Genomic DNA, 24,375 nt, shown 5'->3' with positions numbered 1-24,375 from the left:
TTCCCGGGTCGCAGGTTGCGTTTTTTTGGGCTTGTTTTAAAAAATTCGGTGGCTTGTTTTGAATATCAAACAAGCCAACATTTCTTTGATGTATATGCTATGAATTCCCATAGGTTTGAGGGAGTGTGAATCACTCTGAGTTACAGAATCGGTCTGGTGTCTACTATGTTTGTAATAGTATAAAAAATTACCAAAACATTCATAATTATAGAAATAGATATTATTTATAATGATAAATGCATAAAATATGAATTTCTCTCGCTAAGAGTTGGCTTGTTGTGGGCTTGTTTTTGGAGGTGGGTTGGTTTATTTCTCTCACAAGAGTTGGCAACACTAATGGCTCCATCAGCCTGGCAGAAGCTTGGCATGTGCGTGTGCGCGTGTGTGTGTGCGTGTGTGTGTGTGTGTGTGTGTGCAATTAAAACAAGCCCATTTTGTGTTATCCTATTAGCATAACTTTTGACTGTACCTGTCCTACATCATGTACTGTTAACAATTTGTCATTGAAGTATTCAATTAATCAATCATTGAGAAGAATGTCTATATTTTTAGGGACAGCAAGGAAAGAGCTTCTCTGCTCTCTTTTATGCAATACTTATAGGACAGGGTTCCCCAATACATTTACCTCAAGGGCCATATTTTGACTATGGTAGGAGGTGCCACATTTATTTTAATTATTTCATTAATTAATTAAGCTTAGAATAGATGTAGAACAGTGTTTCTCAACCAGTGGTCCGGGGACCACCAGTGGTCCTTGAGGGGGTTCCAGGTGGTCCCCAGCTAAATGATGGAGAGTTGGAAACTAAATGGATCCTTATAGATATTTAACTCTTGAGAGTGTAAAATTAAAAGACCCCATTTGAAATGATATGGCAGGGCTCTAGCAGTGATTCTCATAATTTTAATTTGAAGGATGCCCAGTTTGACATGCATAGGCTAAGGCTACTGACCCCCATTTAATTCCATTTATATCTGGGACTGCAATTTATTATAACTTATTTATTTTTATATAGTAAAATCATGGTCAACTCTGAGTGCCAAAAGCCCTTGAATGTTATTAAGGATTACTGTCATTATCGTAATCTCACACTTCATATCGCGCACACACCATACCTGTAACTTTCATTAGCCCTAAAAAACAATGTCGTTGAAATTCTTCCAGCGTCCACAAGGGGGCGCCTCGCGGGCTGCTAATTGGGGAACCCTGCTCTATGATGCCTTTCATCTACGTACATGATTGCACACAGATTAGACCTTAGTGCACATTCAACAATGAGTGCCACCTGGTGGCGCTTGGGTGTCACGTGATGAGAAGCAATTTTAGTAAGACACGCGTCCGGTTTGTCGCAATCTTGGATGCTAATAGAATTAGCGCCAATGCTAGCGATCAAAGGCGAGGTCCATCAATGGCAATATTCCAATCGCGATCACCGGAAAATCTGAAATGACCTCCGAACATTGGCAATCTGCGTTGTGTAATCCTATTGAGCCACTCCAACCTCACCGTCTCCCCCTGTTAACCTTTTTAGCCCCTGTGGAAAGTCAAGCCAAGCTGTACACCCTCTACCCCGGGGACCAGCTAGATCTGATCTGCACAAAGGACAAAGACGCCCTGCCGGCTGTCAACTGGACCAAAGACCATGTGGTGGTGGTGGATGGTGAGCACATGCGACTCCGCAGTGGCCAGCTGACGATAGAGAGTCTGGAACCGGCAGACTCTGGACTGTACGCATGTACCACCTTTGGAAACCACAGCGAGTACTTCAATGTCACAGGTATGGACTTTGTTTCCAGTCTAAACGTTCTAAAGTTGCTGTTTTCGTGGCATAGTTATATTGTCCTATGTGTCTATGGTCCAGAGGACCATACCAGTTACATGAAACAAGACCTATATTTGTCTCTATTATGTTTAGCTATTACATAGTATAAAATATATAAATATAGTGTCAGTTTTGGGCAAAATCATATAGTATACTAACTTTAGTGTTACATATTACATGCTAATAGAAATATGTTGATTTAATATTATTATCCATGCATGAAACATATGGAAATGTTCCATACCTGTATATCATACCTTACTTGCATTTAGTTTGGAGCTCCTTTCTCTGTAAATATAGCCTACCTTATGATTCTACTGAGCTTTATTCTTTATTATTGAGCTTTATTGTGTTTTGTATTGTATGTAATATGCAATACTGGTGCATTGAGAAGAGTGCGTGCACCACAATGGAAACAAGCCCCTGGGGCTTTTTCTGTTATCCTTTTGACCCGTGACAATAACCTTTGACTATACTACCTGTACTGTTAATAGTCATGTTAATATAAGTATTAAATCAAACAAACTAGTCGTTTAATCTCCCTTCTTTATTTTTTGTCCACAAGTTGATACCCTGGCATCATCTGAGGATGACGATGAGGAGGATGAGTCTTCCTCCGAAGAAACCAAACTCTTAGGCGGTCAGAAACTGCTGCGTAAGTGTTTATGACTAGATGATGATTTGTCAGTTCTGATTCATCGGTATGCCCATAGTATATTTGTGGCTTGCACTCTTATGATTCAGATGGCTTTCGTTACCTTGGTGACTACATCAGGAATGTCCTGGTGGTGACCAGCCCTGGTTAACCTTGTGTCTCTCTGATTAAAGTTTGAGTCTAGAGAGCAGTTAAGTCAGTCAGGCATGATGAGCTGGCTGCTCCTGGCTGCTAGTGCTGTTTGTTCACAAGGAAAGCAGCAGCCGCCAACCGTGGCAGGCTCACTGACTCTGACCTTGTGCCTTGACTCCTACAGCCTTATCGAGCTCATGAGAGCTTACTATGTGCTCTCATGGTGGATGTTTTAAGACCACCGTGACTCATTTACGACTATCTTGACACTTTGGTCAAAACAACAATAAATAAAGTTAAAGGAAGGCCTTGTTTTCAACAAGCCTATCATTACGTAGAAAGGCATGGTGTGATGTGATTCAAGGATCTTTGTGGGGCCATTGTGAGTTTCAGCTGAGTGGAGATACCAAATTCCTGTATTCTATAGTTTCAGTAATAGAATTGGCATTGCCTCAGTCATTGCCTCATTACCCGTTTCTAAAGTAGCCCTGATAGATGCTTTAGACTCTAAAGCATCTATCAGGGCTACTTTAGAAACTGGTAATACTTTTGTTTTGTGGTGGTCTTTTTAGCTATGGTTATTACAAATAAGCTTCCTGTGGTTGCCTGGCTCCAGCCCGTGAATCGCTGGACTTAATAAACATAAATGATTATAAGTATTTATTAATTTATGCTATGGTCTGTTTACTATTCGGATGTACACAAAATTTGACTCTCCCTCACCCACATGTTAAAGGTTCAAGTTGCTTTAATGCCACATGCACATACTGTGTAAAGTTATACAGGGTAGCAACATTGCAGGCAAGGACATTATTGTACACCAATCCAACATCTTCTAACCTTCTGTCTTCCCTGTTAGCGATGGCTCCCCAGTGGGCTCATCCAGAGAAGATGGAGAAGAAGCTCCATGCCGTTCCGGCTAGCAAGACTGTCAAGTTCCGATGTCAGGCCAGTGGAAACCCAGTACCCACGCTCAAATGGTTCAAGAACGGCAGGGAGTTCAAGAGAGATCAACGCATCGGAGGCTTCAAGGTACAGATAAGACATAGAAAGTGGTCCAATAAGCTCTGCCTCGGTTCCACCAGATAAATCACTACAACTGTTCAGGGAATCCTTATCAAATCACTCTCAGCCTATTGGCCGTGAGTGCAGATGTGTCGTGATCTCATCACTACATTAGATCACTAGCAACCCCTGTAACGCCACACCCCACCTCTCCTTGAGCAAGGAAGGCTTTCCTGCAAGTGGAAAGCAGGGGGCAAGTTTCACACCTGACCCAGGAAACAATGCAAGGTGAAATCCTATACCACAAAGGGATGGCTGTGCCACAATAACAATACCTCCAGGTGGGCAATCCTAGCCATCCGCTTCAGGGTAGGATACCGTTGGGTGTCCTCATTCTGTGTTTCAGTACATCCGCTTTGAAAGTAATGGTGTCTTCACAGTCCTATGCGTATGTACACATTTTATTGATTAAATTCGGGACGAGATATGGTGACTTTTCGACGTGCTTCGGTTAGTTTAAAGCTGTACTTATATTTCGATGCAAAGTGTTGACAAGCTGTGAGTCTATAACGGTCGATAAGTCTTTGGGTTACAGCCAGACGGCTCAGTGTCGCAGAGGAAATGAGAGTTGGATAAACAGTTCACTGTAAAGGGTGTGGACCAGAGTTGGTTTACTTTATGTTTCCCTCCATATAAAATTTAAATAGTGTCTGTGAAACTTTGGGATAAACATAATTATTCCCTCACTGAATTACTCACAGTACATTTTTAACTGCATTTTTATGCCATTGATCTTGTTTTAATCTGATTTTAAACAATATTAATATTCATGGAAAAACATAATTTCCCAGGCTACTTAACTTCAGGAAATTCCTTTCTTGTCTTGTCGAGTTCTTTTGTAAATTGAGCCCTTTCTCCCACTATGTTATGATTTCACACAAGACTCATTAATTTCCTCATTTTAGATCTGGTCTGATTGTTCCCACTTTAAAGTTTCCTTTTGCTGAGAGCGCAGTATGAGGACGTCAGAATAATTAGCAGTTACATAAAGCTTCCGGTTGGAAAAATGTAATTCTGTGGACACCAGTCTGGATTTAATAAGTAAACAATAGGTTGGCCGTTACAGTTACATCCAAGACGTACTTGTTTTAGTGCTGTCCAGAAGTTACTGTTAGTTGCTGCTGTGCACATATCTGTATAACAGTAGAATTACTGCATGATTACATTGTTTTCATGTTGTATTGTGATTATGGCCGCATTAATCATTCCATTGGGTCATCAGTAAAATCATATAATTTAGGGCTGTAACAGTTAATCAAACTAATTGATTTAACTTATTATAATTATTGGTGAGGTGATAATAAATGGATACCGTAATATAAAAATATCTACAAGCTAGCTTACTTGCAGATCTACAAGCACTTACGCTGTTAATTGATTCATTGATGTATACAAAAATATAAACAAACAATACTTCTCGATTATTCAATTAATCGATGGAACAATCGTTACGAAAATAATTGATCATTGTAGGTCTTAATGCAATAAATCACTATGTAAAATAAGCCATCTCGGTGTCTCTTTGCATGGTTTAACATAGACTTTAATCTAAGCACATATTTATTCACTAGTGACAGCCTCACAGGTGTAGAATCTCCATGGATGTTCACTTCCTCCTCCTTTTTCATAAGCTCGGACCCCTATCACTGCATCTGCTCTTCCCATCGAGGTGCAGCTTAGTCCAGCCTTGTCCTTTGCACCCCCCCCCCCCCCACTCTTCCCTCCCCAGCTGGGACACATTTAGGAGTTTCCTCTCAGCTGTCTGCCCCCCCATACCACCCCTCCCTTAGAGCAGCTAGGCTGCACACTTCACCATCTGGCTGCTGTTTTTGCAGTCAAGGTGCAAAGGTCTGCATCGGCGGCTGGGGACGTCTCTCATCCCTCCCACACTCTGCCTTTTATGACCAGGCCTCTATTGTTCATACAGTCTACATAGAGTGGAGCAGGAGGGAGGGAGTAATGTGCACCACATGTATGAAGCCGAGCGCAACACATCTGGCAACAGGCAGCTGGACACCCCCCCCCCCCCCCATATCCCAATCCCCTATTACATTTTAGCTAAATGAGGGAAACCGTATGGCTGGGTCTTTGTGTGTATATGCATGTTTGATGTTGCCATTGCCTTAGAGGTTTGTTGGTTTAATCACACACTGCCGGTCTTGGCAGATTTATGGAAGAAAAATTATAACTTGTCTCGGAAAAGAGAGAGCCAGACGTTACCGGAGACAAGTCTTGATGCTAATAGGACAGGTTGTGTGTATGTGTGCGTGTGTGTGTGCGTGCGTGCCCGCGCCACCTTTATGTTCTTATATGGTATATGCTGTTGTCTGGTAGGACAAAAAAAAATCACTGCCTGTGTGTTGGACACAGGCATGAGAATGTGTGAGTGACATTGCTGACTAATGCAAAGTTTTTTACGTACAGTTATAAAGTTTGATTGAGAGTTGTTGCTGGAGTGTTCCTGGAATGGCACAATAAGCTTCTGTTTCTTGTGAACCACACACAGCACATCACACACCATTGAGTCTGTGAGTGAATTGTACATACTGGTCAAACATTAACCAATATGACAAATGTGATATTGAGAGGTCAGGGTTTCGTAATCTTCATTGAGAGCAAGTGACAATCAGTGGAAAAAAACATCCAAGTAAAAAGCATGAGTTCTTAAGTGGTTGCTATTGTCAGTCTACCGGTAGTTTAAGTTTGCTTGCATAATTAAGCAGGATAATGAAATTAAATCTCACCTAAATCAACAAAAAACTAAAATGGCATACAGTCCAGTTTTGAATTGGAACATTAGTCACTCTGTCTATCTTTCCATTTAGAATGTAAATGTGTAGGATCCCAGTTGTTTTTTATTGTGATCTAATTGTTCTTTTGTTGTACACTAGAGACAAATGCACCTGTACTGTACGTTTTATTTTTCTCTCCTGTGTTTTTGGTTGTGTCAGATGATGGCTGAAGATTAATGCATTGCCCATTTAATTTTGTTTTTCTAGAAACTGGCACTATAATATTGTTTCTCTGTTCCTCTGTCTAGGTTCGAGACCATGTATGGACTATTATCATGGAGTCTGTAGTGCCCTCTGACAAGGGAAACTATACCTGTGTGGTTGAAAACCAACATGGCAGTATCAACCACACGTACCAGCTTGACGTAGTTGGTAAGTGTTGACTTATTTTTGTGTTTTCTTTGGGGGTCGGGTGTTGGTTGCTTGTGTATATATTGCTATATTGCTATATGGATGTTGATCATCTATTCTACATTCTGCACCCTGTTCCATTTTCTTGAGGATTTCTGTAAACCGATACCACTGATGTGTCACAATGCTAATACGCTATAGACCGGATTAATCAGCTAGAGCCCTAAGTCATCTTGCATGTGTTTGTTTGGAACCTGTGTGTTACGCCAGCAACTTTTGTTGAATTATGGATGCTTATTTGCAGAATAAAGAAGATATGTAGTGGCTATTTGGAAGAATGAAATGACTCACTTTAGCATGTGCCCTGTGACTCCCTCATGCACTGTTGGATCTATAAATCACAGCCATGCTCCCTCTGTCATCGTTGTCCCCTGGGCTTAGCATGACTTCATTAGAGCCCCAGAGTAGACCCTGATCAACAGCGAGATGACTGTATCATTAGCTGTGCATGCTAAATTCCACACTAATGCCTGGCTCACATAAGCGGCAAGCCTGAACATTTGTTACCCTGCCAAATGCTTTGCACATTAGTTTTCTTTTGTAGTGTTATCAGACATCAGAATGGAGCCCAAGATCATTTCATTGTACAGTAACTGCACTGGATCAGACCGTTAACTTCCATCTATTTCCACCTAATCTCAGCAATTATACAGGCGGCATATAGCTGTGGAACACAGTAATTTAATCCTCAGTCTCAGAAATTGCTGTCTATTACTCTTGGAATTACATGTTATCAGATCTAATTAAATTGCCAACCCTGTCTGTAATCATATCCATTGACATAAATGGTTTGGTTTTATCTACTTAGAATCAGCCAGGCATGTGTACTTTGGGATTATTTTTACTTGTGCATTTTTGTCGATAACACATGTCGCTCAGTGTGTATACTATAGTATATAGGCTACACAATACTTGAAAACTAACTTGTACGTCTCGACTGTTGTCTTCCAGAGCGCTCTCCCCACAGGCCGATCCTACAGGCTGGCCTGCCAGCCAATCGTACGGTGGTGGTGGGAAGCGATGTGGAGTTTGAGTGTAAAGTGTTCAGCGACCCTCAGCCTCACATCCAGTGGCTGAAACACATTGAGGTCAATGGGAGCAGTGTTGGCCCTGATGGCTTACCGTATGTCCGTATACTCAAGGTAGGAACTTTAGTCTGGCCACAATGTATTGGTATCTGTCAAAAACGAGACTTAATTGTGCCTGTTTAGTGAAAGTGACAAAATGGAAAGCTGTGTTTAAATTAATCTGAGCTGAAAAGTCTTTGTAATACCCAAAACGGAAACACTGTCTGGCAACTTGTGGTGGATATTTCTGAAACACTGTTTTAAAAGTTTTTTAGCAACCAGGTGTGTGATCTCTATTGCTATCTCAGTATTGTCTGTTGTCTGCTAAAACGTTGACTCATAGTAACCCTCTTGAAGGACTTGATTTGATCATTTGATTTCTCCACTGGAATTGAAAGTTTCCTTTGTCTCTAATCACTGTAACTAAGGAAAATGGAAATCATCCATACGAACACATGCTTTTCCTTTTACCGTGCTCAGTTTGGCTTGCCTTTCCCTTTATACATTTTCAGAATGTTTCTGTGTTTTGTTTATTTTTTGTCTGAGCTGCATATATGACCTGTTTTTATTTCCAGCATTCTGGGGTCAATAGCTCGGATACTCAGGTGCTGACCCTCTACAATGTCACTGAGGAGGAGAGCGGGGAGTATATATGTAAAGTGTCCAATTATATAGGAGAGGCCAATCAGTCGGCCTGGCTGGCTGTCACCAGGCCCCAAGGTAAACCACTGCAGTAGCACAGGACACTAACGTACCATAAGGCCACACAGTTGAGGTGCTGCTAGGACCACCTGGAGAGCTAGGGTCATATACCTCTGCCGTTTCTCTCCTCCCTCCCTCGCTCCCTCCCTCTCGCTCCTGCCTCAGTGCTCCTGACTGTAAATGACGCTATGGAAAATTCCCAGCAGAACAGTTGAAAGTGTTTAGTCGCAGGTTTTTGTTGGACCTCTCTCACTCTCATTCCTGCCCCATGCCTCTGCTGTGCCCTCCTAATAAGGGCCTCTCTTGCCATCCTCTTTATTCCTCTCACTCCCTCGCACTTCAATGTCCTCTCTGCTCCTACCTCACCCTCTATTAACTAATCTTTGGTTCCCTGCCTCTATTAACTAATCTTTGGTTTGTTTACAACCATTTTCTTCCCCAGTTGTCTTGCTACCCCTCTTTCAATGACTCCCCCCTTTATTTGTCCAGTTAGGGTGTGTGTGTGTGTGTGTGTGTGTGTGTGTGTGCGCGCGCTGTTCTGCTGTGGAGGTTTCCATGTTACCCATCTCTTGCATGTAGAGATGTGACTGAGGTATAAAGTGTCTGGTGATGGGATGGATCCAATAGAGGGATTTGGCATTGTGGCCATTCTCTCTCTATCTAACCAGTTCCTCCACTAACAGCGACTGGAAGGCTCTCCCTGACAAAGTCCTCCGCAGGGTCTCTGGGTGATATCTTTTTGAGCAAGTTTGGTGTCGGACTGAGGAGGGGGAATGCTCCTCTCTTCTGATCCTGTTCTCTCTTTTACTATAAGGCTTTTCTCTTTTACAATCCCTCTTTTACTCATGGCTCCCTGTGTTTTCCTCTTGGGCCTTTTATTGGGTCTGCTTCCCTTTTTGTTATTTTCTAGACCGCTGGCCTTAACACCACGGACAAGGAAATGGAAGTCCTCCAACTGAGGAATGTGTCTTTTGATGACGCTGGGGAGTATACCTGCTTGGCGGGCAATTCTATCGGGTTCTCTCATCACTCTGCATGGTTGACCGTTCGCGAAGGTATCAGTGGTTCTGTCTCTCTACTGGTTGTTCTCCTCTTTTCTTCCTTCTGTCTCTCCTCCTGTCTTCACCCTGGCTATCTGACATCCACACATTGGCCAGAATGGAGTATTGCTTGACTCTACTTCTGTGAAAATAATGTGTGAGGGAAGCCAGGAGAGGTTTACTACTCTACTAAATCTCCCCTTCCTCCTGTACTGTGCTCAACATGGCCCCTGCTCCATCTAAACTCTCTGGATGGGAGCTCATGGGTCATGTTCTTCTCTGTCTGAAACAAAACCACAGAACACCAAACAACCCATGAGACTCAGCTTCATGGACTCTTATGACAATGTTCATGTTTACAGTTAAATCCAGACCAGCCAATGCTCCAATCACGGCCTATGTGTAAAGCATCGTCCTTGATTTTCTTACACAGACATTTACACATTTAGAGCGGGGTTGTTTGGCAGCTCTGATTGGGGTTTCACTCTAAACTGTGTCTCCCATTCTGCTATTTTTAATTGGTGTTTACATTTTGATGTGGTATAAAGCTGATGTTCTTTGACAAGCACCACAAATGGCATGTATCCCTGATGTCATTTCCTGCTGTGAGCACAGCTCCTGGCTTTGATAATTGGCCCAATGTAGTGGAGGTGTCTCATTCCTGAGCGCTGGAATGGGCATTTATCCAATTATCAAGCTGCTTGTCAGTCAGCTTCTTCACACAAGTTCAGCTCACTTGTGTTGCTGGTGTTGGTTAGGGGTGTAACGGTGCACATTCACACTAAACTAAACAACCCAAAACACATTTACTACCTGTTTGAGGTAGTCTCTGAATCTACAAAATAAAAAAAGCCTTCAGCATTATTTAGGTCTTCTATTTGAGTGAAGCATTTAGGATATTAGAGATGAACAAAGGCAACAACTATGTGGATGTCTTGAGATACATGAGTGGCATATATTGCCTTGGCAAGGAGGCAGTGCTTACATTGCCATATATTATCCTATCTTATATATAAATATATGTGTTACAGTACATGTGGGACATCAGTCAGATTGAGAAAGGAGCGCTTGTTTTCTGATGGGCGCGAGACGGAGCGAGCAGGAGGCTATGCAGCAGGAGTGCTCCTTTTTCAATCGGACTAATTTTCATTTTTCAATCGTACTGTAATACATACATACACACACACACACACACACAGTGTATACAGTATATATATGTTCCGTTGCACCCCTTGTTTGGTATCGTTAAATGTTGGTGTTTTCTCTCAAGGGGAGGAAAAAAACTGAATTGGATCGTTGCACAAACTGATATACATATTCATTTCAGTATGTTTCACATTAACAGCAAAAGATACTTTTCCCACCAGCCATAATGGGTAGTACCAACAACCAACACACAGTTATTGTCTTTACAAAAGAAGGAAAAAAAAGTCTGCTATGCTGCAGCGAGTCAGAATGGGACATATCCAATATATTGAGTAATTATGTTGTTGAATTGTATTTTGTCTTGCTAGCTAGGCTGTATGAATGAGTATGTTTGAAATGGAAGTGATGTGCTCTGCGTTTACAAGTTAAAATTAGTTTTGTGTGTAAAGAGGGGCATTTTACCAAAATATTCCATCTGGTTATCTGCAAACATTCTCACACATATCTCCAAAACTGTAAATTGCCTCATACTAACTCATCGTCTTGAGTTGATAGAGTTTGGATGAAATAATGTAATATTAAATAGAGCTCATTGAAATGTTGGGGGGAGGGGCTTGGCATAGCATCTGGGGGAGACTTCTGGGAACTTACAGGTTTCCGATTACAAGTTGTTTTGACACATAGCACAGTAAGTTTGGCCTTTCAGGAATTGCAAGTATCTAATTCTCCGAGATAATCGGATTCACTGAAAATACTATTCATATTATTTATTATGGGTAAAATGCCCCCTTTTGTACACAAAAAGCAGAGCCTTTGTACACTATTGAGGCTTTGTGCACTATTGTCCAATGTCCATTAACTGCTATTTTACAGAGGATTTTTATATTTATCATTTAAACTAAACACGGCATAATCTTTAACAATAGAAAATCCAAACTCAAGTGCCATTAGCTTGCGTAACACAGATATTTGAATCCTTTGGATTGGTCCAAGCGCTTCCTCTGCAATGCTAGCATGCGCCTGTCAAGAACTTGGCTGCTCTCTGATTCTAGGGACTATGACCACTTCTCACACTGGCAAAGAATGTAGACTGAAACTCAATGCTTCAAAGAAGTGATTATAGTGCCACAATAGGAGTTTGTGCCTAGGCCTTCTGTACCCGTGTGTCTCTGTGTCAAAAGGCTCTGGTTTTTAGACATGGCAGGTTTGTGTGCGTGTCTGTATGCTTGTGTGTGTGTGTGTGTGTGTGTGTGTGTGATGGGGAGGGTTATCTGTTCTGCTTGAGTTAAGTGTACCACAACACGTGGGTATGTGTGGTGTGTTTGGGAATATGTACTCCCTCCGAGGTAGTTGGATTTCATTCACTTCACCCCTCCCCCTCTAGAAGTCCAACAGTATCCCCCAGCCAACCACACATACCTGGAGGTAGTGATCTACTGTGTGGGATTCTTTATTATTGTGGTGATGGTGGCCACGGCAGTCATCTTCAAGATGCGTACCTCGTCTAAAAAGAGTGACTTCAACAGCCAGTTGGCTGTCCACAAGCTGGCTAAGAGCATCCCCCTACGCAGACAGGTAACAGAAAGTAGATAGGGGGTTTGGAATATTTATACCTTTCACCTTTTCTTAGTTTATTTTAGTAACCCTATCCATTTTCCTCAGTGTTTTCAATAGTGTTTATATCCTTTGGGTTTACGTGACTGCATGCACTACCAAATGGTGTTTCTATTTGTTGGGTAAAATAAAAAGCATTCATTCAGTGAGCGTCCAGGTTCCTAGAAAATCCTTGAGGTCTGCTAAATCAGGTAGGTTATGTGGTTAACGCACGGGTGAATGTAGCCTATTTTCATGGCTCAAAAATTACTACTGTAAAAAGAGAGTGATCCCAAACACTGTCTGAAACTTGCAAAATCACCCGTGTGAAGTGAGGGACGCTCTTATCATACATCATCTCATTACGGCCATTCACAATTTGCGTCCTCACTTTTGTCTTCAATGTGTGTGTTTACACAAATGCCATTGAAAATGAATGGCCATTTTTGTTTAATGTGTAAACAGACTAAACACAAACATTACGTACGTTAGCACAATGTTTGTTTGTGTTTACACACACACCTTCAAAGCTGGACATAGGAGGGGCTAGCGCCCTTCAACAACATTTTGGTCCTTAAGCCCAATCCACACCAATGATTTGCAGTGCAATTAGTTGCAACTTGCAACCTGTTCAAAACCTTTCAGTTTGGGGATAATATTACAATTTGTGACTAGTTGCATTGCAAATCTTTGTTGTGGACTGAGCTTTAGATCTTCTAGCTGATACCACAGTAAGTGTGCGAGATCACTCTCATTTAACACTTAGATCTTTATATTATCCTACACACCTGTTGCTAAGATACATAATGTGTCCACTGTTCTTAAGTAATAAAAAAGTAAAAAAAAAAGTAAGACTACTACTATGCTGTTTATTATTTGTATTCTTTTCTGTCAATTTGCAATACCTTTCATTTGATCAGTTCTTTGTAGCCATGCTGTTTCCAGTACTAGGGGAGTAATGTCAGACTTCCGTTCCTGCAGGTATCAGTTGACTCCAGCTCTTCCATCCATTCTGGGGTGATGCTGGTTCGTCCCTCCCGCCTCTCATCCAGTGGATCCCCCATGCTGTCTGGGGTGTCTGAGTATGAGTTGCCTCAGGATCCCCGCTGGGAGCTTCCCAGAGATAGGTATGGCCAGGACGCTCTATCAGGGTACCATCAAATGAGCATTTAAAAAAACATGCACACGTTCAATTATGCACATTTACCAAGAACCAGGGACGGCAGTGGGTCAGGATTTGCTTGGTAATCGAAAGGTTCTTGGTTCGATCCCTGGTTCCCCCTTGTGTTGGTCTCGAAGTATTCTCAAGCTTGACATTTAAGCCTTAAAGGTATTATGACATTATTTATAACATAATTTTAACAACATTAAAAGTCTTGGCCATGGTCCTTCAAACGTGTCTAAAAAGTTTGAACACTCAACTCCACTCCAGTATTTCTTGCCAGGAGTTTTTGTGTATGTGTAATCTGCATCCTGAGAAGCCATGGAAAAACACATTATTTTAGCCTGTAGATGTCGGTAATTTCCCCTTTCCTGTCAACCCAAGATGCGCTTCTTTGACAACGTGGTAGGAACGTCACCGTCAAAAATAAAAGAGTAATCTAGGCCAGTTGGTATACAGTGTAAGGACTTGTGTTGATTGACACAGCCAACAACAGAGCAATTTTTCTCTAGAAGCCATTATTAGTAAGTATTACAAAGAAACAAAGTCGCAGTCACAATGAGGAAGTAGGGAGGAGAGGGGCGGGGAAGAGAGGGTAGGCAGGGAGCAGAGGGGAGGGGGCGGAGGTTTAGCAGGGATCTACGTATATGCCTGCCGTCCAACCAGATGAGACATTTTTGCATAATTATTCACAAAAGTCCAGACAGCAGAGAATACACTGAATGTTCAAACTTCGTTTTTTTTTGTGAAATTGATGTAAAAAAAAGCCAAAAAATCTACAAAAATGTGTTTTAAATGTCACAATCCCTTTAACCCATTCTGGACGGGAACCCCTTTTGCTTGGTGTTTTAAACATTGTTATACTTTAGCTATTGAAAAATAGCAGATCTACAAGCTCATAGCACGGCAATACGAGCTTGTAGATCTGCTATTTTTGAAAGTTCGTGAAAATGTGATCCAGGGGGTCCCTGGAACATATTTTCAGATGGGGCTCAGCGGCCAATTACATCATTTTGGTTCCTTGACATGAAAAACTTTGAGAACCACTGACATAGAAACATAGGTTTTTCAGGATTTAGAAGGCATTTGTAGAATCGACCTCGGGTCTAATTGGGTTAAAGGTAGGTTAAGTGATTTCCTTTGGTTAAGTGTGCAAAATATGCATATTTCAGGTCAGGATAACAATGAATTAACAATTAATAATAAATGTATCCAATCAGGATAGAGAACTCTATTAAAGTTAAAGTGAAATTGGAAGTGGTAACACAAAATTGGAACACTATAAAAAGCTGATAAAGGGGTATTCTCTCCTGATTGGCTGACATTTTGTCACCTACCTAAAAAACAAATTCAGTTTATTAAAGAGCTGGAGAGACTGAACAAACACTATAACTATAATTACTATCAGAATATAGAGCTTTCTTTAACCTTTTCACAAAAAGTTTCTTTTTTTTGAAGGGCGCTAGCCTCTAATGTTTGTTTTTAGTTCAATGTTTGTTTTAAAAATGGGACAGAAATAAATATAATCTGAAATGTTAGCACACTGCAATGTAGCTCCCAAAACAATTGTCTGTTGTTGCGTTTCAGCATACATTCCTTCCTCAAAATAATTAAGCACAACCAGAATAAATACCAGAAACCACAAGTTTTTTAACAACTGTGCTGGGATTGTCCGTCATCACTTATGAGTGGTGAAGCTAACCACAGGTTGTTGGGGATATCATGGACACTCAACATTCCACTGATGGGCCACAAAGAGCCTCATAGTCAACACAGAAATTGGTTCCAGGCCACTGGATAGAGTTGAATGATTGTGATGAAATGTGTCTGTCTATAATACCATGCATTGATTTGTTGTTTTCTTCTCTGTATTGTAGACTGGTCCTTGGGAAGCCCTTGGGCGAAGGTTGCTTCGGTCAGGTGGTGATGGGTGAGGCCTTGGGTTTGGACAAGGACAAACCAAACCGTGAGACCAATGTTGCTGTGAAGATGCTTAAATGTAAGTTAAGTCGTTCAAATGGGTCTGCACTTAAAGCTGAACCTATGGTTTTGAACTGCACTTAAAGCTGATGGGTACTGAACCTATGGTTTTGAACTTAATAAAATCTAATGGACTTTGTAAGCTCCAGGGAGGATAAAATGTCTGAGCTTTGATGAACTGATTTCTGTAATGGGCATGTGCCACTGGCTCCCAGCCACCACGCAAATGTGAGACCAGTATAAGAATTTATAGAAACTCTTGACATCCCACATGATGGTGCCAATAAAACCGCAAGGAGTGGGGACAAGCGTTTATTGTCTGGTACTTTTAAAGTGTCCTCCCACAGGGAGTAGTCCCTTCAGCCATCCTTGATCACTCTCTCTACAGCCATGATGTTATATGCCGATTCTGTTCCTTCCTTCCCTCCAGCTGATGCCACAGAGAAGGACCTGTCAGACCTCATCTCAGAGATGGAGATGATGAAGATCATTGGAAAGCACAAGAACATCATTAACCTGCTTGGAGCATGCACCCAGGATGGTAGGACCCAGACAAGACGCACGCACGCACGCACGCACAAACACACACACACACACACACACACACACACACACACACACACACACACACACACACTGCTCTCCCCCAAACACGGGATTACTAGAACCCCGCTATTAAATGGTAGCAGAGGAGTATAACAAATCCAGCAGCAGATTGAGATATGTGTATTCCAGCATGATTAAGCGATTCTGACATTGGCTTCCGAGCTCTCAGTTTGAAATGACCACAGCTGCTGCCAGGTTCGCTATATCTTTCACATCATCCCTGACAAGGCCTGGCACTGTTCACCAACGTCTGCTGTGGAAGGAAGCTAACCTCTCCTGACCCAGTGGTTTATTTAGCTCTGCTTCCACTGTCCTAAAAGCACTGCATGCTTAACAAGCTCGCTGTCCACTCCACTTCCTTGATAAGTAAATGGCTGTACCTTAAAGCCTTATCTGCCAACTGACATTGAAAATGTGCCATATCTCGGTGAAAAAAGCAACAAAAAAAAGAGACCATTCCATGGATACATTTGAGCGTTGACATGAAGGGTTCTTATCTCGGTTTTTTTTCTGGCAAATGAGTTCTCGTCCTGTTGAATATTTTCCTTCACTCTTGACGACTGTAGTGTAGCAGCAGTCAGATGCAGCGTATCGCCCAGCTGTTTGGCATTATGCAGGATTCATCTTTCACATATGACACTGCAGTGATGAATGGCATCCTCCATGAAATCCTCTGCTATGATAAGAACGATGATTTTCCCATGTCTTATAATAACTGGGGCCAACGTTTAAAACACACACTTTGGATTTTAAATATTATGATTTTATAATGATTTGGTTCTTTCCGTTGTGTCCAGGTCCGCTGTATGTGATAGTGGAATACGCGTCCAAAGGCAACCTGCGGGAGTATTTGCGAGCTCGGCGTCCACCAGGCATGGAGTACTGCTACAACCCTGACCAGGCGCACGTGGAGAACATGTCCATCAAAGACTTGATCTCCTGTGCTTACCAAGTGGCCCGTGGCATGGAATATCTTTCCTCCAAGAAGGTAATACTAAAAACATAACGCAGTACTGCGTATTTGACAGTCAGTGATGTGTTCAATATATATGTAAGTGAAGGCGGTATGGAAGTTTGCGCTCTAAACTCAAGGCTTACTATAGGGTTGTAAACAGGAGATGCCAGCATGAAAGTCCATAAACAAAAGAAGGGGCTTGCACACTGAAGGATGAAAACCGAGGCTCTTTTGATGCAAAAATAAATTCTTTGCTTACAAAAGTGCAAATGTGACATGGTGAAATTAAAGTGACACAGTCCTCGGACCCCAATCAACACTTGTTTATGGATTTGCAATAAAACAAAATGTCTTGCCATCTTACAGTGGTGAAATGAAAGCACGGGTTCAGCTGATCTAAGAACTGTTCGTATCTATGTATGCATGTACGTTAATAACGTTTTGTACTGTGTTTTGTGTAGTGTATCCACAGAGACCTGGCAGCTCGTAATGTTCTAGTAACGGATGACAACGTAATGAAGATAGCAGACTTTGGCCTGGCGAGAGATATCCACCATATTGATTACTACAAGAAGACCACCAATGTGTGTATTCATGTCGCTGGCTTATGTCGTTTTTCCATACATAGTATCAGCTGAGCTGAGCTCACCTCTATTCAGTTTATTTTGTTTTTCATTTCTCTGAACCCTCTGAATACCCCACAACTGGTCGTCATCTTACAACTATGCCATGAAACTGGCTACTGTCCGGCGCTAAAGCTAGTGCCATCTGGACATAATCTCTATTTCAAACTGTCCCAGCAAACCCTTTTTTTTTTGGTAAACAAGATTTATTTAACCTTTATTTAACCAGTAAAAAACACATTGAGACTAAAGTCTCTTTTACAAGTGTGACCTGGCCAAAGGAAGAGGCAAATAATGTTACACAACTCTGCTAGTAACAACAAATATAGGATGACATTTTTCTAAATCACAGTACCCACTACCTAGGAAGCTCAAGGAAAGAACAGGAAGATCTAATAAAATGGCCAATACAAACTAATATAAAATCTAAATATCAAAGTTTGCTACTAAACTAATATAAGACTAGAGCAACAGCATTTCCTATACGTTGAAGCAGGAGCAGTGTCTGGGAAAATGTGCCCATGTCAATCCTTTTAAAAAGATATCGGTGACCTTTATATTCATAACATTTAACGTCATGGTGAACATGGCCAAACTAACAACAAATACCGAAACTAGTTCTGTGAAAAACGGGTTACCTGAACTCTGCTAGAAAGAAAAAGAAAAATATAGTTAATCTAACCTAACTCCCTTAACTAAACTAAACAAAATTGGCACTAAAAAGTACCTCCAAGTACCAGGTACTAATGGAAAGGCAAAATATAAGGGTAGAGCTGTGGCATGCTGAGCCGGGACTGCAATGGAAAGACACCTTTACTGTGGTTTTAAACTGTACAAATTCACTCCTGCAGCATCCATTAATGTTCCTTGCAGGTTGCCATAACACATACTCTTTCCCCACAGGGTCGTTTGCCAGTGAAGTGGATGGCTCCCGAGGCTCTCTTTGACCGGATATACACACACCAAAGTGATGTGTGAGTATCGTATATCACTATGATTCTGCCCCTATTCACTCCGGATGGCTTGCCAGCGCAATGTCTCTTAGCGCAAATCCCAAGGCCTCTTGACTAGTGTATGTCTTGTTTGTCTCTGCAGCTGGTCATTTGGAGTGCTGCTGTGGGAGATCTTCACCCTGGGGGGTTCGCCATACCCCGGGGTTCCCGTGGAAGAGCTGTTCAAGCTGCTGAAGGAGGGGCACCGCATGGACAAGCCCTCAACGTGCACTCATGAACTGTAAGGATGGGAGCACACCATTCTGTCACATTCATTGACTGACATGTTTTTTGTGTAGTTTACATTTCTGTTCAGATGTTGGGTCCACTCTTTTGTGATTTATAAATGTTGCTTTCATATGAAAACCTCACAGTCTAGAAAATACCGTAACTCTGCTTAACAGTATAGAATGGTCCTTTGTTAGTTAAATCATGAATAGAAAGACTATCAAAGCCCCTCTCAGTTATATAAAAACAAGAACTGATCAATTATCAGTTCATTACCAGCGGCTGCCTTATATCTCCAGAATTGTGCTATGAAATGTAAATATCTGTATTTATGTGTGTGTGGAAACTAGTTAAAAACAACAGGATCTGTCAAGGTGACTCTGTAACTGTGACAGTGTAGCCTTAGCCTACTACAAATGGAACCCTTTTATAACAATAAACTCTGAGACTGTACAAATGGACTGTTATGGGTCCATTTGCTTGTATTTGTACACTCTCAGGTAGCACATTCTCCAAACCATTATATGTCACACCTCACGCACAGCTGTCGGTTGTAGTGTTGACATTGGCTTGGCAGGTATTAAAGAACTTCTCTCTATGTGTAAAATCGCAGGAGTCTGCGAGTCCAACGGGGGTCCCCGCGGAGGTCGGCGCGGGGGTCCGTGGTAGTCTGCGTGACTCGACTGAGACTCAAATGTGTTACTGTTAAATCAGCGGGTGTGCTCCGGTGTGCTCTGCTCTCATGCAGGTCTACGCATTGTTTTGCTGCGCTGCACTGTTATGCTGAAATTAGTTAGCCTAAGCGGCGGTGCCACTCGCGCACGTGACCGTTTAGACGATGGCATTAAAAGTATCTGGTTGCGTAGAGACGAGGCAGCCAATCAGAACTACTCGTCAGACTAGCATGTCGAGCTGTCGTCTAGTTTTCATGGGTTTTCATTGACCAGCGCTTTACAAGCCACTGGTAAAAATAAATGTCTGCATTAATGGGAAAGGTAGATTATTTTTCCACATTTCAAGTAAGACTGTTTTCTTGACTTGTACATTAAACACACATAAGATGCAATTACTTTAACACAGTTCTGTAATTAAAACGACTCTCCTTCTGTCCAGGTACATGATGATGAGGGACTGCTGGCATGCTGTCCCCTCTCATAGGCCCACATTCAAACAGTTAGTGGAGGACCTAGACCGCACTCTGGCAATGTCATCCAACCAGGTCAGTTACCACCAAACAGGGAAACTGGCTGTTCTCATTCTCTTGTATTTTCTTGAAATGTCTGTGATGTAATATGGTCTCCTTTGCACCTGGCATCAACATGTGTCTGGTATCCTCCAGAATTTGTTCCAGATATTATTTAACCGGATTACAGTTACACCTGGCATTAAAATGGGTCCCTGACTCCCCGGCTATTATACACATTGAAATTAAGCTTCTATCTCGTACTAAATGCAGACTGCTATTCACTTCTTGTAATATTTGTGTCCCTAAGTAAGAAGCCTAAATCTCGCTAATTTTCATAACGTTAGCTAGTTTAAATCTGAGTTAGATTTTCTTATATCTGCATCTGTGCAATTTTCTATACTGTATTCTGTTGATACAGTATAGAAAATGTTATTCCGTTCAGTCCTATTAGTAGCCGTTTGGTAGCGGTATTTCCACCCATTGCTGGGTAAAACATGAAGATAAATTGCTGGCATAAGCAGTGGGAGAGCAGTCGTTCCGACATTGCCCTGCATTATATGAATATAACGGGTACAGTATTTAATGGTCGCACAAGAGGTGCGATCATTAAATACAGGGTCATAAGCACGCAACACTAGACAATTGGGGATGATAAAATATGCACTTGGGAAGAACGGAAACAATAAATATCCGTCTCAGGCTGGCAGACCATGTAATTTAACTATCTCTCTCTCGCTTGCCTACCTACCCACTCCCCTACGCACAGCACACTAAGAGGTGTTACACTAACTTGCATAGTTGGACAGTAGTAGTTTTGAAGAAAGGTTATCTTGGGGAGGTTAGGCTCTCTCTATAATCCCTCTCTGAATGACTACACAAGAACACAACCAGATGGCACTCTTTTTATTTTTTTACTTCTCTTACATAAGCAAGTCATTATCGTACCGGTAAACAGCATCGGTAACAGACATGTGACAGACATTCTGACATGGTAGGGTGTCATGATATTGATAATAAAAATATATACCTTTACCGGCATTCAAAATTCCTACAGTCTGCCAAAATTATGTATACCAATAAATTGCTGGCATTTCTGTCATTAATTGTAAATCTTTTATCCCAGTGAGCATACCCACACTGCATAGAATGGGAGCCTGGACAATAGAATAATCTTGTCTTAATGTTTCCCTAGGAGTACCTGGAGCTGTCTGTGCCTCTGGACCAGTATTCCCCCAGTTACCCCGATACTCGCAGTTCCACATGCTCCTCCGGTGAGGACTCGGTTTTCTCCCATGACGCCGGAGTTGAGGAGCCTTGCTTGCCAAAGTTCCCTCCCCACCCCAATGGGGCAGCCATTAAGAAACGCTGATACCTCGTCTTCTTTCTGAGCAAAACCCTGACATCTCCTCTTCCTGAGTGACCTCCTCACAGGGTTGGACTCTATCCCTACATCCCCAGAGATGAAGCTAGAACACTGGTGCTCTGCGGAGAAAGGGGGGTTCGGAGGCACCCTCTGGAACTTGTTGGGTTCGAAAGGACGGAAGAATGCAGTCGTTTCTCCTAGTGGTGAGGTGGCTACGTTGTTCATGGGGCACTTTGTATTACCAAGAGTGGTGGTTTGTCACAGTGCTGGAAAGGGACATATTCCCACTCTTATCACCACATTCCACGGGTCAAGAGTTACAAAAGGACTGACTTAAAAGGACTATGAATTCAGTGGGCGTTCAGACTACAACGGTTGTATTTTTCCATCAATAATGAATGAGGCCGTTCTGCATTTCAGACCAAATCCAGAGAATATATTACCATGGGGACGTGCATACCTTGTACAGTATATGTTAGCACAGTGGTCCATTGCATCATTCAGACTTGTAAATACAGTTAGAAATTTATAAATATGAATATATATTTACACTGTACTCTTATTTTTATTACCATATTTGATTTATTTTCTTTTTGTACAAGGATGCTATTGTTTGATCCATTTTTTTGTTTTGTTTTTTGGAATATAGTCCATAGGGGCAGTTGCTACAAGAAATTATCTTAAAGTTCATATCAAGGATCACTTGGCCAGTTCTAGCTGTAGATCCTTTTCAGCTTTGCCTTTCCCCCTTTAATCTGCTGCTTAACCATCAGTGGAAACGTATTAGCTTTTCTTTACTTTTCCCCATACCAGCCGCAACTCAACAGTTCAGTGTGTGTGATGGAGTCCAGCAGAAGTCAGCCGTATGCCCATGTTATCCACTATACAGGTACTTGAGGGCTCTTACTAGGGCCACTAGTATCTCCCTCTACACCAAAGGTCTTCGCCCCAGAATAGGGACACAAGGAGGGTTCAAGTGGTCGAGTATGTGTGTAAGAAGGCATCACTGTCGGGCAGAAACAGCATGTGTGTCCAAAATGTTACTTTACAGGAAATGGATCCAATGTAGTTATTTTGTCACAAGCTCTTAATACTTTCCGTTGGTTAAATATTTATGAAACCTATAGACAGACTTAACCACATTGAACTTGGTGTCCGTATTTGTGGAATGTCATTATGGGTGTAACCGTTCAAACATTTCAAATTTTTTTCTCCCAAAAACATATATTTTTTCTTCTTTTTTTCGCTACTATTGCGTGACACACTGCCATATGATGTGTAGAATAGGGCATTAATTTACAAAATACACAGATTAAATTTAGAAGGCTTTCTGACCGTGTGTGTGTGTGTGTGAGAGAGAGTGAGTGTGTGTGAGAGCGACAGCATGCTGTGTAGGATCATATACCTCCATTCATCTTTCTACAGATAGTCACAGCTGTAAATATCTCTGGTTGTTAGCCATGCTTGTTCAAATGAACCAGTCATCCTCTTCGTTCTTCTGTGATGAACTGATGTCCAACTGTACATGCTTTAACAGGAGTTATATTTGCTGCCTTACAACTTCTGATAAAGGGTTGCACAACACGTATGTCATCGTAAAAAGGATTACATTAAATAAAAATGTTATTGAAAAACAAACCATTAAGCTTTCAGAGTTTGAGCTGAACTTAATAAACCGGTCTATAAATATCGAAATTTTCTTATTTGTGATGTAAATCATGTTTACAGAGATGGAACGTTGGGGGCACTTCAATCCCTTCCAAATTTAATGCAGGTTGCTGGGGACGATTAAATATGATAATGTTCTGCTGACATCAGAAGAACTGTCCGCTACCGCAGAGAGCCACAGGCAGCCGTAAACATGTAATTTATGGCAGTGTGAATGGCTGGGCAAGTGCTGGTGCTACACTATCATTCATCAGTCCTACCAACCTTGATGCCCATCGCTGTCTCTGGCTTCCTGCCATTGGCTGATGCATCACCTGGACTGCAGTCTCCACGCAACAGGCTAAAACACAGTGTGACATGCTCTCGACCCTTTTTAAAAGCCAGCTTTTACAGCTGGGGACATAGCAGTTAGCCTTTCTTGCTAGCCGTATAATTTAGCTGCCTTGCGTTTATTCTAGAAAATGTGTAAAATATTGGGGTTTGCCAGGAAGGCTTACCCTCAGCACCACACGCAGATAACTTAAACAAAACAATGCTACATTTTGGCCTAACCAGATGGGTTTTATCAAGTTGGAACAGCACAAATATTGTGTCTCAGTTTGGACAATCAGAAAAGGAAGTCTGATTTTACTTCATTGTATGACTGTTTTGCTCACAGAAAATATTTCACCGTTAGTAGGACAGAGCACAAGTTAAGATCGGTTGACGATAAATCTGATCTTGCAAATATTAGTGTGGACAGTCGGCCGTAAAGGTCAGATTTGAGAAGCAAATTGGATGTGTGTCTGTATTCTGAACAAAGCCTAAATGTGTTTGGAAGAATTGTATCAATCCCTAGAAACCGATACAGTACAGTAATAAAGTATGTGACATCTGTGTTTTGTGGTTAGGGTGACGATGAAGGACTCTTCACAGAAATAGAAGGAAACCCCAGAAGCCAGGCTTTATAGCCAGCTAATGGTGTGGAGCATGGATCACAGGTGCAATTAAGTAGAGGGTATTATCACTCCTGACAGATGGTACAGGAAGAGTTTTCGGTGGGCAAAGTTCATCAGTGCTTATCCAGTGTAGCGACTGGGTGATAATTGGTGCAATGTTCTATGAACTGGTGTAGGTTAAAGCAGTAGTTCACCCCAAAGCATTTCTATCATGAATTCAAGGCTTCATGGGGTGTGTAATTGATAACAAA

At 41.7% G+C, this 24,375-nt stretch overlaps 1 protein-coding gene across 2 annotated transcripts in view; it reads left to right on the top strand.

The window, feature by feature from the left end:
* fgfr1a (fibroblast growth factor receptor 1a) overlaps positions 1–24,045 on the top strand; it is a 39,223-nt gene extending 15,178 nt beyond the window's left edge. Inside the window, exons 3-18 of one of the 2 annotated variants that reach the window (XM_083784848.1) lie at positions 1,530–1,775; positions 2,386–2,475; positions 3,467–3,639; positions 6,713–6,836; positions 7,827–8,017; positions 8,518–8,662; positions 12,215–12,405; positions 13,405–13,550; positions 15,463–15,584; positions 15,996–16,106; positions 16,969–17,159; positions 17,588–17,710; positions 18,653–18,723; positions 18,845–18,982; positions 20,083–20,188; positions 21,348–24,045. In XM_083784848.1, the coding sequence (XP_083640974.1) occupies positions 1,530–1,775; positions 2,386–2,475; positions 3,467–3,639; positions 6,713–6,836; positions 7,827–8,017; positions 8,518–8,662; positions 12,215–12,405; positions 13,405–13,550; positions 15,463–15,584; positions 15,996–16,106; positions 16,969–17,159; positions 17,588–17,710; positions 18,653–18,723; positions 18,845–18,982; positions 20,083–20,188; positions 21,348–21,524 (2,345 nt within the window). In that variant the 3' untranslated portion in view covers positions 21,525–24,045. Of the gene's footprint in view, positions 1–1,529; positions 1,776–2,385; positions 2,476–3,466; positions 3,640–6,712; positions 6,837–7,826; positions 8,018–8,517; positions 8,663–9,554; positions 9,700–12,214; positions 12,406–13,404; positions 13,551–15,462; positions 15,585–15,995; positions 16,107–16,968; positions 17,160–17,587; positions 17,711–18,652; positions 18,724–18,844; positions 18,983–20,082; positions 20,189–21,347 lie in introns of both variants that reach the window. The other variant, XM_083784847.1, reaches the window with a different exon arrangement.
* The last annotated feature ends 330 nt before the right edge of the window (positions 24,046–24,375 follow it).

Source organism: Protomyctophum parallelum, assembly GCF_964188405.1.
Source record: "Protomyctophum parallelum genome assembly, chromosome: 15".
NCBI classification, from domain to species: Eukaryota; Metazoa; Chordata; class Actinopteri; order Myctophiformes; family Myctophidae; genus Protomyctophum; species Protomyctophum parallelum.
The sequence above is the reverse complement of the archived record's forward strand: the minus strand, read 5'-3'. Positions and strand labels throughout refer to the sequence as shown.